The sequence below is a fragment of the Opisthocomus hoazin genome, chromosome 2 (assembly GCF_030867145.1).
Source record: "Opisthocomus hoazin isolate bOpiHoa1 chromosome 2, bOpiHoa1.hap1, whole genome shotgun sequence".
NCBI classification, from domain to species: domain Eukaryota; kingdom Metazoa; phylum Chordata; class Aves; order Opisthocomiformes; family Opisthocomidae; genus Opisthocomus; species Opisthocomus hoazin.
The window spans coordinates 25,009,873-25,029,706 of NC_134415.1; the positions used below are offsets into that span (position 1 = coordinate 25,009,873).

A 19,834-nucleotide genomic window follows, 5' to 3' on the forward strand; every position below is an offset into this window, starting at 1 on the left:
TATCTCACTTGAGTTGGAAGGTCTACTTGCTCCGTCAGTGAAAAAGCTGAAAGCAAGTGACTTGTGCACTAGAAGCATAACATGCAAAGAAAAATTCAAACTAATACAAACATTTGATTCCATACTGTGGATGATCAGATCCAGCAGCTGAATTTAATTTACAAGGCAGAGTTCAGCCTCTTTGATGGCAGCTGGGTGCAGCTGCTCACCATGGAAGGGCTTACACCCACACCGCACACACAGAAGCAGACTTGGCAGCAAGCAGAGGATGCGAGGATCCAACACCTGCATTTCACCAGTGTAACAGTTTTTCATTGTCTGCAAAGAAGAGATCAATACCTTTGATTCAAGATGTTGCTGAAGGTATTCTGCGGAATTTCACTTGCCCTTCACAGTTTCTTGGCAAAGCTGCTTGCAACATGGAGATTGAGTTGGAGAGAAGTGTTTGCTCACAAGCCAATGTGGCAACAAAACATCGTCAGTGCTAGCAGGAATACCTGTGACATTCCTTCCCAGAAAATGAGCAGCTTAAATCTCAGCCTTATAGAGTTGCTACATCAAAATACAACTTAATAATTAAAACAAACCAAACTCCCAAAACCCTCACCACCAACAAAACCCCATCTCTAAATATTCTTGAGAAGGAAAATCCTATTTCCACACATTCACAATCTACTCTGGTGAAAAAGAGAAAGACACACCTTTTCGGCCACTACCCAGACTAGAGATCCTGATGATTGACACCATTCACTATGGGGTCAAAGTGTTGGTAGAGAGGTTAAACAATTAGTTTCTACCTGCAGCAAAGAGAAATACCAGATATTCTGCAAGTGAATAAGAAAGTAAAAATAAACAACGTGAAAAATATATACAGAATGAGATATATTTTTGGAAAACATTTCCAAAGTTGAAAAGTAACTGTGCAGCAATGTTTAGTTTCAGTCTTAGTACAAGCCTACAGAGAGCCAGCTTAGGTAACCACAGCTATAACAACGGTATTGTAAATTAATCAAAATATTTCACCAAAGGGGAAAATGGAAAAAAAAAAAAAAAATTTTAATGTCTTTGTAGAAATTTCTGCAAAGCTGCAGGTTTTCCCAAGCTATACACTAGCTCAAACATGAGAAAGAAAACAGTCCCATTGCATATCCACCTGCCTTCATTGGGTGCAGGAGTTTTACAAGTCTAAGTTGGGAGATGCGAGCATCTTTCCACCCAGGCAGATTTTCACCTGCTGGTAAGAAAGACAGCCACACAGCTGGACAGCAATCCATTTTTAATTTATACTGAGGTGGTGTCAGAGGCGAATAAGGTGACCTATAGCACAGCTGGAAGAACAGGACTGGCCATGGCTACCAAACAAAATATCCCAGGATCTCGGTAGGGGTAGACTGTACAGCCTGCATAACAGATGGGATGTTCAGAGGGAAATTGGAGAACAAAGTTCAAAAGCTTAAGCTTGAATACATAATTCCTCAACAGCAATGTGATTCCTTTAAGGACAGTGGTTAAATTAACCATTGTAATTTCTGCACGTTAAGGAAAGTGTTAATACGGAGCAAGAGAATGACTGAGGGAGGGAAAATATGCAGAACCTGCTTGGATACAAAAGCAAAATAATGAAATCCAGGTCTCCTGGAGGTAGAGTGGGTGGTGAGGGCATGATTTCTGAGGAACAGAGAGCTTGAATCCACACACTGGCTCCAAAGCTCTTTTTTTAATGGAATAACATCCCTGGATAAAGAAAGGTATTGGAAAACAAGAATTATAAACAAATACTAGGAGCACTGCCTAAAGTATGTATAATTCTAGTGGACCTAGGAAAAAAAGAACACTGCAAAAATTGGTTAAAAATAATCAGTAAAGAATATCCTCCAGAAAAGCCTGCTTTGTAACAAGTTTTGACAAAGTATTGCACAATATACTTCCTATTGCCTTTTCCCCACTAGAATAGAAAAGACCCTTCTAAAGGTCAAATTCTTGTAGTTTAGAGGATGCGAATCACAAAACCACTGTCTAGCCTGCAATGTGCTGCAGTGGTGAGCACACTCCATTGCTAAGAAAAGTAGGATGACCCATCCATGCAAATCCCCTTTTGCAGCTTTCTCCCTCCTTTCAGTTTTCAAATTACTGAAGCAACATATCATTATTTCCTAGAATACACTCACTGCTGAACTAACCCAGCTACCTATACCAGTGTTTGGAGACCACTTGTCTGTTATGATTAAGAAAATTCAGAGGTGCAATGCCCCTCTTTTGTTGTGTCGGTCACATGAGACCATATATTTCTTTCCTGTAAACAATGCTCAGAGTCAGCTTCCTAGTTCAACGCTTAAATTTGTACCGTGGCATTTCTTATGTGAATATTTGCTAATGATATTTTAAAATTTGCCTGGTGTGAAATTTCCATATTCATGATAAGAAGGGGAGAATCTTTTTCCAAATGAATGTCAACAAAAAGTCCCAAGTTTCTATGCAGCATGACAGGTCAGGAGACAAGAATCGCCACTGACTTCGTATATGGTCACTGGCTGGTGTAAGACAGTCAAGGAAAAACAAGTCTCAGCATTGCTCAGCCAAAGCAACTCCTGAAGGCAAACAAGCATAATTATATCATGTCTACACACCTGTACTGAAACTGGTATGCTTTTACTGTACTTGGCTTTTATTTGCCATTACTGTTTAGAGCTGGCTTTTTCTCACCGCTATGTTCAGTAACCTTGCAGCCTCACTGCTATAACATTTTGTCAAACCATCAGCAGTAGCTTCACCAATTTTGGATCACAGGAGAAAACAATGGTGCATTTTATTGCCATTTAAATGCAGGTCTTCCCTGAAAATTTCTCTGAACTGGAACTCCTTGAGAACTACCAGGAATAAACCTCATGGAGGGCCTTTGAAAATCTGAAGGAACAAGGCAAAACAAACAAATCAGGTTAAGGATTACAAAAGAGTTGCGTGTTGGGCTGATCAAAAACTTGCCCATTCCTTTGCACACATGATATTAATTCCCTCCATTTCATGTACATTTCATTAAATACATATTTTACAGAGGCACGGCATGACAGATGTGCAGCAAGAACATGTGCAGAGAGCACAGTACCCCCAGGGCAAGCTCTCCACACTTAGAACTTCATGCAGATGTACCTAGCCTAAAACTTGGGAGCTGATTCCCATGGTTTTCGGCAAGAGCACTCTCTAGAAATGTTTTCAGTTCAGCAAAAAGCTGCACTGTCAAGTCAGCCGTTCATGGCAGCTCTCCCCATCTGCAGATCTCCCGCCTGCGCACAAAAATCCTTTCTGCTCTTTGCTGTAGGGCTGTGATTTATTCCCACGGGCTGATTCCGGGGAGATAGCGCATGCACTCGGGAGATGTTGTAGTTGGCAATAATTCAGGACCCAAAAATGGGATGCAGCCCATGGTTTCCCAAGTTCTTTCTTACAGCAGGGCTAAAACAGAATGTCTTTCATGCTATCTGTCACATTAAAATCTGTGATATTGGTCAGGCTCCAAAGAGATGGGGGGATCATAGGAATAAGCTTTCCAGTCAAACATGTGGCAGGCTTTGTGACAAAACATTCCTTTAGCTATTTCTAGTCAAAAAAATTTAAGTCTGGAAGAAGGAAGAAAAAAATGCAAAAATCAAGGCAGTAAATGCAGATGCCGTGTGTAAAAAAATCTTCCTCTCCTCTCTGAGAAATTCATGGACTGGAGTAGCCTGCGTGCTGTGGCTAAACTGGAAACACTCTGGGAGAAAGTAATCCCAGGAAGCGAAGCCGCTCAGGGGCGTCACACGGGCCAACAAGGAGAAGGTGCCATAGCGTGGTGCCCACCAAAACACGGCGGCCCTGCTGGCCTCCCCCCGCCCTGACCTATGAGCATCTCTGTACGGACACAGCCAGCCCTATTCCATCTTGAACTGCAGCGTTGGCGCAGGGTGACGTCGTCTTGACATCTGAAACCTTAGCCAAAATTTTCAGAAGACAGGCGGCCGATGTGAGTTGCAGGCATTCCCCTCGTTGATGCTTCTGGAGACATACTCTGATTAATTGCTGGAAATAACCTAGAAGGTCTTCGTATTCTTGGGAGAGAAAAAACATTTTGAAACATTATGTATAATTGAATAAAAATTGATCAGAGTAAGAGGCCTACTCAGGGAAAGATGTTTCAGAGGCGCAGCTCTAGGAGGGCCTCTGACAGAGTAATTTGGAAGACAATTATTAGTGGAGTTGGGTGGTTTTTTTCCCCCTAGAGAATTATTGAGTCTAATTAAAAATACTCCAATATAAGCAGAACTTCATGTGTACATATACACACAAAATATATCGTATGCAGGTCCATATGGTCCTGGCAAAGGGTGGAATGGACATCTGTCCTGAAAAATCCCTCCTAGGTATGCTTTTTTTTTTAAAGTTTAAAGTGCTTCACATCTGTTTCCCTTCCAGCTGGCACAAAATCCATAGGAGTGCATATCTCCCGATTTGTGAATCAATATAAAAAATGCATTGCCACTTTTGACTTAAGAAACCCAGCTTCACACGCTCAATTGATGTTTAATTTTCCATTTGCCAAACTTGAGGCAAGTGGGATTGTTTCAAAGCCCTGTCTATACTATAGCCATTCCACGTTCAACATTCTTGACAACTCTCTGTTTACGGACAAGGCGTCGACTGCTCTCCCCAGTCTTAATTCAGTGTTATCCAATTCTTCAAGGAAAAATTCTAATCAACAACGCTGAAAACAAGGTTTTCCACCGAAATTCTGCCTACGGCAGAGTCTGCAGCGTCACTAGGAGAGAGGGTGCCCACCCGCAGTGGGGGTGCAGCTCGTGCCCACCTCCGGGCCAGCAGCAGCACAGCAGGAGCAAGTCTGGCATACAGCTACCGCCGCCGCGCACCCAGCAGCACCTAGCCCTGTTTGCTCCCTCTTCTTTCTCTGTCAAATTCACAACTGATTTTTGTCTGCCTTGCTGAAGCCAAATGCTTTAGCTGGGTTTTGTTTTGTTTGTTTTTTTGTTTTGTTTTGTTTTCCTGAACTATGAGGCGAGCCCCCAGGCCTCTCTGATGTAGCAATAACACTAAGTTGGTTCCAAGTTCCTTTTACCTAGGACTTACAGAGTTTTTTAAGGCCCCAGTTCTACTGTCCGTGTCCACACAACACCAGAGATGCTCATTTATAGAATACAAAATACTAGGGATCTTTGTACGTACACACTAGGTAGCATCTGGAGCCGTATCCCTTGTTGGATGCAGACAGCTTACGACTTTCTTTCCGCATGATTTTCCTGCCTGCAGTTACAGATGCACAGGAAAGCGTGAACGGACTTAAGAGACTAAAAGGAAAAATTATTGCCAGAGCAAGGACTGATCTCTTCTTTGACAGAGCTGTGGAAGAAAGGGGGACCCCCCCCCCGCCTCCGCCCCAAGGACTCTAACTGGAATGACAAGACAGCGTATTTAAAGGAAGCTGAAATAAATTCTGACACAGGATTAAAAGCGTGTGTCACCTCCTGCTTTTAGCCTGGGAGGGCAGCGATGTACACAGGATGAAAAGTGGGGCTGCATGACCAGGAGGACTCGGCGCAGGGCTGACTGCCAAAACGAGCCATGCGTGACAGAAACATCGAACTGCTGACACATCCCACAGCAGGGACCAGAGTATCTCCAGAGCGATCTGGAGCGCTTTTTTGGCTCACCATACAAAAGCGTGTTTGAGAAAGAGTAACTTACAGGTACTTCATCACAAAATAAAGCTGGGACAATTCAGACAGTTTTTAAGAATTTATAGAAAGTGCTTTTTCAGCTGTCCCAAAGAACCAACAAAGCATGGTGGTCATCGGAGATCAAAGTATGGTGACGCACCCAGAGGCATGCCACAGAGCCTGCGAGCAAGGCACCAACCTTGCCGACTCTGCCGGAGATCGCTTGTCCGGCGAGAGCTGGGAAGCGCCCAGAGGTCCCCTCCAGGAGAGGGTATGGGGCTGCAGAGCCCACCGCTTAAATCACAAGGACACACACATCCCGTGAAGATGTAGACTCCTTCCAGATTTTGGTTTGCTAGTCGAACTTTTTTGACAAAACTGTTTTCTACTATCTTTTCTTAAAAATAAAACCCAGCCTACATCTCCGTAAACTTGCTGTTTCTCAAAACCACCCTGTAAGCACCCAGGACATCTAACAGAAGAAGTGAAAGCTTTTGTAGGTTTCAGCATACAGAAAAAACCTAACAGAGGGCAATTTTGGGTGTGGGGTGAGGAAATGAGTTAATTTTTCTTTAATTATCCATTGATAATGTCCCCTTCATCCCTTAAAATCAATTTAGTCATTTTGACGCAGTACCTTAAGTACAGTATCAGAAGGTTTTCGTTTTGGTTTGATTTTTTCCCTCCTTTTTTAATGGCAACCAGAGTCCATCCACTGGAGTCTCTCCTCAACAGGGCATTTCATCTCTCCTCCCCAACAGTGCCCTTGCAACACGCTCAGCTGTTTTTCTCTCTTTATAAAGAGGAATCCGAGGCCTATGCTCACTTTAAGGCAACTAAGCAAGTTTAAGGCAACAAGGTTAGCAGACTTTAAGGTTAGAAAAGACCTCTAAGATCACAAAGTCCAATCGTCAACACCACCATGCCTGCTAAACCATATCCTAAAGTGCCACATCTACAGGTTTTTTGAACACCTCCAGGGATGGTGACTCCACCACCTCCCTGGGCAGCCTGTTCCAGTGCCTGACCACTAATTCAGTAAAGAAATTTTTCCTAACATTTCAATCTCAACCTCCCCTGATGCAACTTATCTGAAAGTGTCCTGCATTTGTAAAGTATCACTTAGGGAACTTCAAGTCAGGAGTGGACATGTGTCAGGAGCTCCAGCTTAGCCCACCCCGATGGAGGGGGGCAGCCGGGCCACCACAGGAGGGTACCAGGGACATGACCTAAGAAACCACTATCCCACCACTGCACCTCCTCTCCCAGTCCTCTTGCCTGACACCACTCCTCTCACCTTGCTGTCCTGCTGGGAACGCTTTTTTCCCCTGTCCTCCTAAACCTTCCTATCTCACCATGGCCTAAAGCCATCCACATTTATCTTCCAAACAAAACAAATGGCCTTGGGCAACCATCTCTGTTTGAGGCTTGTACACATGTATGCACACGAAGACACCACCATGTACATTAAATGTACACTGCCCAGTCTTCTAAATTGTATAATCCTACTATAAGCCGTTTTTCGTTCTCTTTTGATTAAAGTATTAGTACATAAAACATCCGTCAGAAATAAAGATTAGGCAATCCGCTCGGACTTGTTCAGAAGGGAAGCAAACAAGCAGCACAAATATCGCGCAAATAAAATCCACCTCGTGTAATATTAATGTTTTCACTGCCAAGAACCAACATTTTCTTGGCATGAGGCAGCGGAAAGGAGAATTTGTTGTTTGTTTCGGTCGGCCAAGCTTAAACTTCACAAGGACATTTTACTTCTTTTTATCGTGATTCAACAGAAATACTGCACTGAACGAAATATAAGGGAGTGTAACACATCTTATGGGGTGAAGCACAAAGCAGAAAATACAACACCATGTTCAGTGTAGACTGTAATCGATGCAATTTTTGCCTTATTTTCAGAGGCAAAGCCAGAATTGATACATTCCAGGGATGATTAAAAAAAAATAAGAGACTGGAACTTGACATGCATCATATGTAAAAACTAGTACTTGTCATTTATAATGAGAATTACAGTAAGATCAAACCTAAGAAATACACACCCACAACCCCAGCCTCTGCACCTATCCTGGAACTTCTGGGGGGGGGGGGGCGGAACCCCAAAGTTTTTGCTCATACACTGAAAAGCGCCCTTTGTACGTAAAACCCAATTAGTATCACTTTGCGTGTCATGCACCTAATATGGAAGCACAGTGCAAGAATCCATAAGCTTGGCATTTCCTGACATTCAAGTATTTTACTATGCAATCTAAACAAACATTTTAAGGCAGAATTTGAAGCTTCAATCATGTAAAATAGGATGTCGTTATAGTTTTATGCCTCCATTGGAGCTTCCACCCTGAACTCCAATTCCACATGACAAATTCCACCACTGCAGCTACCTACGCTGGCAGCAGACGCTGCTGTCCCAAACGAAAGAGCAGGCACTGGGAGCCCCATCCTGCCTCCGCCATGGGGGAGGCTCACAGCAGACCAGCTCACCTGCCCTTCAGGAAGACTCCTTGCAGAGCACCCCAGGAGGAGAGGTAGCAAAAGCCTTGTGCTGAATTTGGGGAGACAGGGAGCCGAGCCTAGAAAAGCACACCACTGCGCACTTGGCCCAGTGCAAAGCGGTCCACGATGTCGCAGGTGTGCTGGAAACAGCACGGCGGTAGGACATCTGCTTGTTGCTCAAGTTAGAACAGCAGAATTCTCCTGACAATTTGGTGGAACAGAAGAGTCTATGAGGTTTCCAAACACAGGGGGTGGCGGTGATGTTTTCTTGTTTGTTTTCCCTTTAAGCGAAGATAAACTTGAGGTATTTGTCCATCTTGGAGGTTTCTTTCTTCTCCACCCCACCCTCCCCTTTTGTGAAGGACAGAAACCAGCTGCAAGAAATGGAGATGATTCAAAGCCTTTTAAAAGACTGAGAACCTGCCACCAGGAACATATTAAGCATATCGTGTCCTTCTGCATGTGCAATTGGACAGAGACTATCAGGAATGTGGAAGCATCATGGTATTTAACACGTTACAGAATGATAGAAGGGTTTGGGTTGGAAGGGACCTTAAAGATCATCTGGTTCCAACCCCCCTGGCGTGGGCAGAGACACCTTCCACTAGACCAGGTTGCTCAAAGCCCCATCCAACCTGGCCTTGAACAGTGCCAGGGAGGGGGTATCCACAGCGTCTCTGGGTAACCTGTTCCAGTGCCTCATCACCTTCATAGCAAAGAATTTGTCTCTTATATCTAAACTAAACCTACCCTCTTTCAGCTTGAAGCCATTATGCCTTGTCCTATCACTACATGCCCTTGGCAGAAGTCCCTCTCCAGCTTTCTTCTAAAGCCCCTTCAGGGACGGAAGGCCACAGTAAGGTCTCCCTGCAGCCTCCTCTTCTCCAGGCTGAACAGCCCCAACACCCTCAGCCTTTCCTCATAGGAATGGTCCTCCAGCCCTCGGATCATTTTTGTGGCCCTCCTCTGGACCTGCTCCAGCCCTCGCATCATTTTTTGTGGCCATCCTCTGGCCCTGCTCCAACAGGTCCATGTCTTTCCTGTGATGAGGGCTCCAGAAAGGGACACGCAGGACTCCACGTCCAAAGTAAGTTTGTACTTTTCACATGACTTCCAGAAGAAAGGTTCTGGCAGAACCCTGGAAGGTAGACGACACTTCACACCAGGACAAAAACCTACTTGTAATCCCCTGCTGCCCATCAATTAGCTACAGTACGACAATGCTAGTAGGCTGTTAATCAAAAATGGAAACAGGAAATGTCCTAAAACTTACCAGAAGTAAAGATGATAAATATTTAGGAGTGCCAGCATTATTCATGATGCTGAATTAACTTACTTTTAGGCAGTGTGGGAGGTTATCAAAAAAGCACAAGTTAAAAAGGTTCTTCCAAAATCATAGACCCAGACATTGCAACTGTAATTGCAGCATCCACTTTACATACAGAAGGAACCAGAACAGATACAGAGAAAGACACTGCAATATATTATTTTGATTATTTTATTTTTTTTAATCTTCAAAATTTTCTGCCTTGAGACAGGAATGCATGATAGATAGAAATGGCTCAAACATCTTCACATGAAACACTCTTATCATAATTCATTCACAATTATTTTTCTAAAACATCTACAGTTACATAATCCCACCCATTTCCATCCATTATCACAGATTTAATTATTTGTTGAACAGTAGTTGCCAGCAATTGAAAGCTGTAAGGCTTTTTGCATATTAGTAGAGTCTTCCGAACTACAGACACAAGAATATCATAATCGTAACTCTCACTTTACATGGCAACCCCAGGTGGCAGATGTTCCAAAAGGAAATGTGTTGCTTACGTGGAGTTCATAAAAATGACAGAGCGCGCTCTGTGCCTCGTCAGCTCTAAAATCCTTTCTCCTTTGCTAAGATTATTTTCTAAACCTACAGCATATTCCTCATTTAGAACCAAGTACTTTGATGAGTTGACCTTTACCTTCCATTGCTGCTATTTGGCAAATCTGCAAGTCAGGAATACTAGAGCTCTCCAGCAAAACTCTATGTACAGAGCACAGTTTAAACAGATGGGTTGCTTGGAATCCATATCCCCCTCCATCTGAAGGGAACTACTTTGAGGTTTTCTGGAACTGTTGTAAACAAGAGGATATTTTTTTAATATATATATGTGTGTGTATATATCTATTTATATATTTTATATATAAATGTTCTAAATGTCCTTTGGGAGTCCATTTGTTTTTATCTTTCCAAATGATGACTAAATACCTGATCTGTAGCATTTCTCCTGAGAAGATACTAGTAAGGGAATGACAGTTTTGATGCACTTTGGAATGGCACAATCACGTAAACGCTTGCACAATTAAGACTTATGAACTCATCCAAAGTTTCTAAACATGATACTCTAACTAAGAACTAAAATACCAGCACAATGCAGCAAGTTAAAAAAGAAAATTCTATGTAATCAAAATATAAACAAGTACAAAGGAAATGGGTATCTGTCAGTAAATCTGTATCTTTTTAAAGTAGGAAACGTATGCACTTATGAAAAAAAATGTAGCTATCTGATGAACTTCGTAAAAAAAGTACTTTCCAAATGCATAACAAATGCCAAGATATCCCGTAACTGGCCAGGTATAGCCACATGAGAGCTGCATGGCTTAGAGCAACCCAGGGAGGGGTAGGGTGGAAACAAAAATCACAAAAATAATAGATCAGCAAGTCTAGAAAAAAAAATAAAATCACATCATTATCTAAATTACTGTATGCTTGTATCACAACTGCTAAAGGAGACAGGGAGAAAAAAAAATAGAGAGAGATTGCAGTTTAATGATTCTTAGAGTTACCTCTAAAAATTCAGAAGAAAAAATTATCAACTTAATATACTAATCCTAAGCACCAATTTAATAATTTAAGTTAACTGTATTTATATTTCTCCTGTTAGGGTAGGAGCAAGTTCTGCTTGAAGGCTTGAAGTTTAACTCTGGAGCCCATCTGACTTCTGTGTTCTTGCCACGCTTTCTCTGCTGTTCACATCAAAGCCACTGTAAAGACTCTAAGTTTCCAACTCTCTAGGCGAGCAATTCTTTGAAAAGACAATTATGTCCTACAGTTTAAATCAACTTTCAGGTCATGAAAAGTGAAACACGCCAGTATTTGGTTAGTCTGTTATTAAATAGTCTGTGAAAATGGAACAGCCGACACCGTTCCTCGACAGGATTTGCCTTAGAACTAGCAGCACCCAGGGCAGACCAACTGCGAACACATCCAGATTCCACGAGGAATTAGTAGTGTTAGAAAATTGCATACGTGTTACATCAAGAAGGCATCGCCATACATGTGGCATCGTGACATTGTTTTTCCTCTATTTCTCTCATTAAGAAAAAACAAAGGAAAATAGCCCTACAAAGAGCTTTTTGGTTGTTTTTTGTTTTGTTTTGTTTGTCTTCGCACCTGGAAAAAGCAGCACAGTACTCCCCAGCTGGAACAGCTCAGCGCTTCCCATCAGCTTAGTTCTTCCAGAAAGCACTTTCACATAGTTAAGGTGGTCTACTTCAGCTAGTTCTCAGAGCTAACCTTTTTTTTCCAGTATGTATTTCATGCCACTTCCTGACAGCAATTTCAGAACTGAAATGGATCTATGGTAATGTCCACTACTAACTGTGACCAGATCTTGACACAGATCATCAAGTCAGGCCCTTGGGGATGGTTTCGCACATTGAACTGAAGCTCAGACTAAAAATCTCACTGAAACTCAAAAGCTGGAGTGGTCATGAATCTCAGTTACTTTTTCCTATTTGAACCCTCACCCTGTAATGAAAGCACGCACACCAAGGGAAAATAACAACTGCCTGAGCTGGGAGTGTTAAGACACCGGTGAGTTATCTTGCTGCTCTTCAGTGACCGTGGATTCGCTGTGCTCCTCGCTCGTCTCGTTGGAGGGCTCCTCGTAGCCTGGCTCGGCAGGATCCAGGCTGCTCCCCTCGCTTTGCTCCTCGCTTTGCTCCTCGCTGGCCTCCACAGACTGCTCCAAATTGCTCTCCAAAGAAGCCGGAGAGCTGCCAGTTACACTTTCGTTTTGGTTCATTTCATTAAAAGGCTGTGGGAGAGGTGCAGGAGACTGTACAGCATTTTCACTGGCAGGGATGGGCACTTTGGTTGCACCAATGTCTACGACAATGTCATTTTGTGGCAGAGTTACCTTCTCCACAAGTTTCCATTGAATAATACTCATGTCTTTCCCTCCAGTTGAAATCAAGTGACCATCGCTATGGGTGAAGCTGACATTTGTCACATGACTACTGTGAGCGCTGTATTTGTGACTTGGAGCCTATTGAAAATAAGCAGAAAGATAAATCACATGCTTGAGTAGAAGAGCACATGATACCGAAATCCAAAACTACTACTGTTCTTGTCTGGCCCTCCAAGAGAGCTCTTTATTTATGTAAGAGTAAAGAATTATATTTGTATTATTTTTCCCACCACAATATACCCTCTGTTCTTAAGGCTTGTAACTCGGGACAGAGTTACATCTCTGTGCAAAAAGTAATGGACACAACATCAAAGCCAGCCAACAGAAAGCATCAAGCCTCTGCTCCAGAACTTAAGGTTAGCTATTGCTACTTCACTTTTAGGTATACTGTTTTATATTTTCTATTTTTTATATAAACTGAATGGGTAAACCCATGCTTTTGTCTCTAGCACTGTTCTCAGATATAAGTGAGTCATTTGGCTGCCAGGTTCCAAAATGACCAAGCTGGAAGCAGGTGTCTGGCAAAGCAAGCTTCATGCAATGCAAACAAGCACATAGACTAGACTGGTCTAGACTTACCTTTGGCTTGGAACAGGGGTACTGAAAGAGATGGACCTTACAAAAATCATCAGCAACTGCTATCACTTTTCGGTTATGGGATCTGACAAGGGCATTTATGTCTGTCCCATCCGATCCTTCAGGCCAAACTCCTACGAGAGAGCAGAGAAGATACTTACCGATGGTAATTTTAGAAACAAAAGACAATCTATAAACAAAAATAAAATCTCTAAAGTTGTGAGAAATAGAAAGCCTAATAAAAGGTAAGAAAGATACTTCATTGGAAAATCGATTATGCACTGCATTAAAAGTCATTAATATTTTGCTAGTTGAATGCCGCTCCCCGATCCTCTGTCCCCCCGAACCCTCCGCCTCAGCCAGGATAACCTCTTGGGCTTGATAAGTTTCCTGTTCATAACCTCAGCTTTGTTTAAAGCTTATCTGAATCTTAGGTTTGCTGCTAAAATTGGCAACTCTTAATTTAACACTCATTCATGCACAAATATTTTAAAAGGAAGACTGATGCTGAAGCATGGAACAAGCCCAGGTACCATACATTACGCCGAGGTTTCTTTTGGTTTCATTTTAAATTTGGAGCAATTTCCAGTATTTGCATGATTCAAAGGAGGCAACTGATTGAAGATACTATGCCCAGAAACCCAGCCTGTATGGGTTTCATAGATGTAAGTGCTGTCAAGTGCTTAAGTACAATTCAATATGCTTTTAAGTGAAAAGAATGACACTGATACGTCCAGACAAAAGAACAACAATATTGCCTGGATGAAAAGCACTGAACAAACTGGGGAAGGGGGGAGGCTCTAGTTTTAACAAAAAGCAAAGACTCTACAGATTCCCACACCAAATCAATAATTCACATCTGCAAGAAAACCTGAACAAAAGGTAAGCAAGAGGTTATAAGATACTAATTTATGCCAAAGGTACCATATTTTTACAGCTCAGACTTGGGTTTCTGACTACCTAGTCAGGAGTTAGGAGGAATTTGTCCCCCTCAAATTTCACCTCCCACCCTGAAAAACTTTGCGTCCGATTGACTGAGAGGGATGTCCATTATCAGATAAGAAAGTATCTTCTTCCTCCCTTACAACCACTGACTTTGGTAAAATAAAAAAACATGTGCTGTGTACTATTTTATGCAGCACAAAACACCAACTTAGAATTGCCTTCTTTTTTTCAAGTTCTCACAGTATCTCTTCTTGTGTTTAAGCAAAATAGCAAATAGTTTCCTACTTTAAAGTTGTTTTTTTCCATTCTTCATTGGGTGGAGTAAGAACTTTATTTTCTCAGAAGAATAACAAAAGGCAGCTTGTTAACCTTGCTACAATGCCAACAAAGTACATTGTAGGTAATTTACTAAAGACATGAAATGCTACAGAAAATATTCAGAAACATTTTAGTGCTCTTGCATCAATGCATTCAGCCTGAAAAATATATACTATTTAAAAATTTTCAAGTAGCTCAAAATGAATGAATTTTAACCTTCTCTTGCGTTCTATATATAAAATACTGTCATCAGGTGGGAGTAATAAATGAACTTCAAATCAGTTTCCTGAGGTTTCAGCTACCACCTTAGGTAGACTGTGCCAAACAGCTACGCTATTTCCTCTTCTTTTAAATTTGAGATTAAAAAGACGAATATTCAAGATTGCATCTCTTTTTAGCTTTTGTGTTCACAAATTTCTTTAGCAGCTCTAAAGGTAAGACAACGCTTTGTCACAAAGCACACAGAATCACAGAATGGTAGGGGTTGGAAGGGGCCTCTGTGGGTCATCTAGTCCAACCCTCCTGCCGAAGCAGGGTCGCCTACAGCAGGCTGCACAGGACCTTGTCCAGGCGGGTCCTGAATATCTCCAGAGAAGGAGACTCCACAACCTCCCTGGGCAGCCTGTTCCACGGCTCCGTCACCCTCAGAGGGAAGAAGTTCTTCCTCATGTTCAGACGGAACTTCCTATGTTTCAGTCTGTGCCCAAAGCACAAGCCCAAAGCAGCAGGATATGCTTTCAAGGCATCAGGCACACATGGAAAAACCAAGACATTAATATGACCAAGTTCTTAGTTCTCAATAACTGTAAAAAATACCAAAAAATACAAAATAACAGGACTTTGTTATTAGGTATGACAGCAGCACTTCAATTTTAACAAATTCTGCTAGCCAGCAGTAGGCTTCTCAAAAGAATCTGCTCAGTCAAAATCATGGGAAATGTGCAGCAAAGGAGAGTGACTTCAAGTGCTCAGGGTGCAGATTGATGATACTGCTGAGCCAATACAGTAATATCAATTGCCAAAAAGGAGCAATGCTATTCTCATCTGCACCATGCACTTCCATCCTCTTTCTTCTGCTGACAACAGTGCAATGCCTGAGGCTACGGACACAATATCCACGGAGCTAAATTAGTAAAACACATACCCCAAAAGCACAAATCCTATAAACTTCACCCCCTCTCCTGAGCATCAAAGCGAGCAGCCCCAGCTTGTTTGGATCCCTGAGCCAGCTGGTCAAAGCCAGACTGCTCCTTTGGGCAGCAAATATCTGCTAGGTTGGCTTAGCTGCACTGTCTGCTTTAATGGGAAAATACGTGCCTTTGTCTGAGACCAAGCCACGATTTTAAGATTCTGCAAGGTGTGTCAGACTGCCAGAGAATATAAAATCAAAGCATGATGAAACTTGGCTGGGAAGTTCAAATATATTGTTCTGCCCCAGAATAACACCACATTATCTCTGCTTTATCTACTTCAGTTCCAGGTCCTCTGGCACACTGAACACACTGAGAGCAGTTGAGACTAATTAAGCTTAATCCAGAGTGGTTAAAGTTTGTATTAATCCAAAAGGGAATGCAGATAGGATCAGCAGACTTCTCCACTTTTTAAAAACAAAAAGTAAAAATGCTTCTTGAAACAGTGCTTATAGGAGCTGCTCATCTCCACCCTGGCCCCAGTCACCAGTAGCTTCTATCTGAGAGCTGTTAAAGACACAAAGCCAATGGTCTAGATGTGAAACCAAACTTTCTGCATTCCCACACCTCACCTCCTTAGGTCAGGAGTAAAGGACACTTCTGGGAAAGCACTAGGATTCAGAGAGCTGCTCCCCATATTCTGTCTGCTCTGCCACCAAACGTAGTGGTAAGAGTTCAGTAGCAACAGATTCACCGTCTGCTACCTCCACGTTTCTAGATTTAAATACTCTGCATAAAACGTAAAACGGCTCCAGCTCCAAGGCTATTCCAGAAGGAATATTCAGTCCTTACACAGTTTTTTCATTGCTCCTGGAGAAAGACGTCATATTAGTGTCAAACAGAGTATTGCTTTTCAGTTTCTCTAGTGTCTCCTGAATCTTCTGATACTCCATTTAAAAAAAGGCATTTGCATTGCACTATTATTTCAGTGGCAGTAAAGACAGTGAGGACATCACTGCTGTGGACCAACTCCTCGTCAGCCTAGGCTTATGCGCACAGAGTGTCAGAGGAAACAGCCATCCACTCTCTACTTCACCCAGACAGACTGACTAAAAACAAACACGGACATAACCCAGTTCAGGCTAATGGGAGCCAATATTTTCATCAAACTAGCAATAAGCAACAGTATTCCGGTCCAGAAACAGCACGCTCCTGTTTCTTTCTGCTACCTACCTCGAGCTCCAAACAACTCAAAAATATTTATGCAGTTTATCAACCAGTCAGCTTCCTTCTCTGACCCATTTATTTTCCTCTGCCTCAGATCTTTGGTACCCAGAAGGGAAATCAAGCCTGGTTATAAAGCACCAAATGCCTTCCACGCAATCAATATGGCACACAAGAGTGTCAGTGTTAGCCCACAAATTAACTGCAATCCTTTATGACTACTTGCTCGTTAAGCACATGACAGCCCTAAAATATGCATGACAGGTGTCAGAAGCTACAGAAAGCACTCAGACTTACCTGATTTTCTTCTACCCTGTATATAAACTGATATTCAAAGTTGAACTGCTAGCAGTTGTGAAGAAAAGATTTGTAGACCTAACCCTTACTCTACAGAATCTGCTGGTTTATCTGTTTCTGATGTTTCCTACCTGAAGAACAGAGGCAGGTATCTGATCTCAGCAGCAGAAGTGAGACATTCAGCTCACCCAGCTTGGTTTTACAACACTGACAGGCTGAACCATACTTTTCAACCTCTCACAGAGGGGCTCCTCACTTATGGCCAACAGAGCTGCTCTCAGCAAAAGCAGTTTGAACTGTTTTGCCACAGTCTCAAACTGCACTGTTAAAATCAGATGTGTCAGCTTTGTAAATTTTTTTGTACATTTTGAAAATAGACTACTAGGTAACAAATCTGTTCGATCTTTAAAGCATTTATACTATTTAGAAGCAGTGTATATCGCTCACCTTTGACTACAGATATCAAAGTGCTGTCATGATTTTGAGACATGAACTATAACCTACACTCACATAGTCTTGGTCCTATCCCAAAACAAGGTAAGCAAAGGGGAATGTAGACGAGTACTTTAAAATACCGGCTTTTTGCTTCAGTGCCTCCAAAATTGGTCGCCTAAAATGACCAGAAAAATCAAATCCCAAATTTCAAGACTAAATAGAAATTAATTATACATTGTCTATAGTGCTCTGTATCACCGACAAGTATTGTGGTCAGCCTCTTTGGCCTGTCATCTCAGCACCATCCGCAATAATCATGACAAATTGAAGTAAAAGAAAACATAAAAGCACAGCATGAATAGCTTAGAAAGAAGTTAAATGGTGCTTACCAAACACCTGGAACCCTAGCACACAAGTGTATGTCGTCCAATCTATATCCTTACAGTCAGAACGATTCCTGATTAGCTTACAGCCACTTGGAATGTCCCCTGTAAAAAAAAAGTGTATGATGAGCTATGCCACATAATTTTCTGTTTACATATGTGCTCTTTGAAGGTGCTAAGACAGTAAACAAATGCATCTTAAAACCAATCTGCAATTGCATTGTAGAGGCAAAGACAGACCAGTACCTTTTATCAAATGCCAGGTACCTGAAGTTTTGCTTGATATTTAAGTCACATTTACTTCTTGTTTCCCTTTTCAGATCAGCATACCTCTGCAGCTTGGGTCCCTTGCTACCTACTCTACAAAATGCTTTAATAGAGTCTTGTAATAGAATAATTTCTCCTTCCTATCAGCTCCATTGGTGTGCTAAAATTCAATCAATCATTCAGGAAGCTCTGCTTTTAAAACAGTGAGAAACTACTGACAGAGGACCCTCAGACTGCTTTGCAACTTTTAACTAGGAAAGGAAAGATTGTTTCCTAGAAGTATGTCCATCTTTCCATACAACAGCCAAGTACTAATGGGTCACAGCTCTTTGCTTCTCTACACAGTCAATTATAAACAGAATCACAGAATCACAGATCGAGATACTGCACTATCCAGATTTGAAAGCTACATTGTGACAGGTGGAAAGAACATGTTAAGGCGACAGATATTTAAACTGTCTTCTCAGATCTAGTTAAAGCCACAGGAAGACAAGAATACAAAAAACAATTTAAAAACAGACTGACATGCACTACTCAAGTTGAACTTCTGACATAACCACTATCTATTAAATCCGTATTTTCACATACTAAAAAAGACAAACACAAAAGCATTATTACCACTAGCTTATTAAAGTAGCATTATTGCTTTGCCTAGTTTTCAACACCACCAGCCAAGTTTCAAAAAAAGAAACCCCAGAACAGAACACTGGCACAAACCCACTGATTTTATTCCCCCAAAATAACTGTACTGTTGACACTAGACAACTGTATATATTATTTTCAATCTACAGAACTTTTGGCCAACATCAAAATGTAGTGCCACTTGTTCTGTAAATTCTACACTGTTAAACTGATTTATGACCTTGTAAAGAAGAAAGCTATATTTGGCATTGCCATTAGGTAGTACACAGCTCTGAATAACATCAAGATATCAGGTTACGCAAGTTCAGATTGGTTCCTTTGTCAGCAAGCATTTTGTACAGTCCTGATCAAACACCCTCTTCTAAATATTCTGACAGCTAATACATACTTCTGTTTCCAATGTATTTAATTTCATACTTACAGTAATTCCATACTTACAGTATAGTATTTCATAGTCTCCTGAGTTTGACATTATATACTTGTTGTCCGGGGACCAGTCAAGGTGTGTAATATAGCTGGAATGTCCCTGGGGAAGAATGCAGTAACACCAATGTGAAACACGTATTTTAGTTCAAACAGAAGGAGAAGTTGCACCCACAGATGGGACAGCTAACAGCAAAAAAGCACCTCCCCACCCACGCCAGGTCTGCCGCAATTCACTTGTGCTCCTGTAAATGCTCCTTACTCCCCAGCGCCACGCTCACTAACAGCTAAACAAACACAGGCTGGGCACCGTGCCTCTGCCACCGCACAGTGGATTCTTCACTTGTAAAGGGTGTCGTCCCTCTTGGACCCCAGAATGACTTACTCCTAGAAGGTATATTGCTAAAATATGGATTAACTCACATTCTACTTGAATTACAAAAGTATACATTGCTACTAATTGAGAAAGGCAAGTAACTTGCACAGGATCATTTTTAGATCCTAACAGAAAAGTGACCGACAGGACTCTATTTCTCTATCCATTCAAAATAATTTCCATTAAATGCACACACTCTCAAATAACCTTTGCGCATCCGAAATACTTAGGATACCTCAGTTAACAATCACCATGTAAAACTACAAGATGAAGGACCGGTGCTACAAGAATACCCTTGTAAGCTTTTTGAAAGTTACTGCTGTGCTTTTTATACTGCATGCATGCTAGTGGCAGCTTTGAAAGGAGT

General features: G+C 41.8%; 1 protein-coding gene across 4 annotated transcripts in view; it reads right to left on the reverse strand.

Moving 5' to 3' along the window:
* Positions 1–9,694: 9,694 nt before the first annotated feature.
* The window catches only part of EML4 (EMAP like 4), a 171,203-nt gene continuing 161,063 nt past the window's right edge, over positions 9,695–19,834 (reverse strand). For all 4 annotated transcript variants that reach the window (XM_075412910.1, XM_075412909.1, XM_075412907.1 and 1 more), the window contains 4 exons: positions 19,107–19,194; positions 17,766–17,864; positions 13,031–13,161; positions 9,695–12,529 (listed from right to left, as the gene is read on the reverse strand). In XM_075412910.1, the coding sequence (XP_075269025.1) occupies positions 12,065–12,529; positions 13,031–13,161; positions 17,766–17,864; positions 19,107–19,194 (783 nt within the window). In that variant the 3' untranslated portion in view covers positions 9,695–12,064. The remainder of the gene's footprint in view (positions 12,530–13,030; positions 13,162–17,765; positions 17,865–19,106; positions 19,195–19,834) is intronic.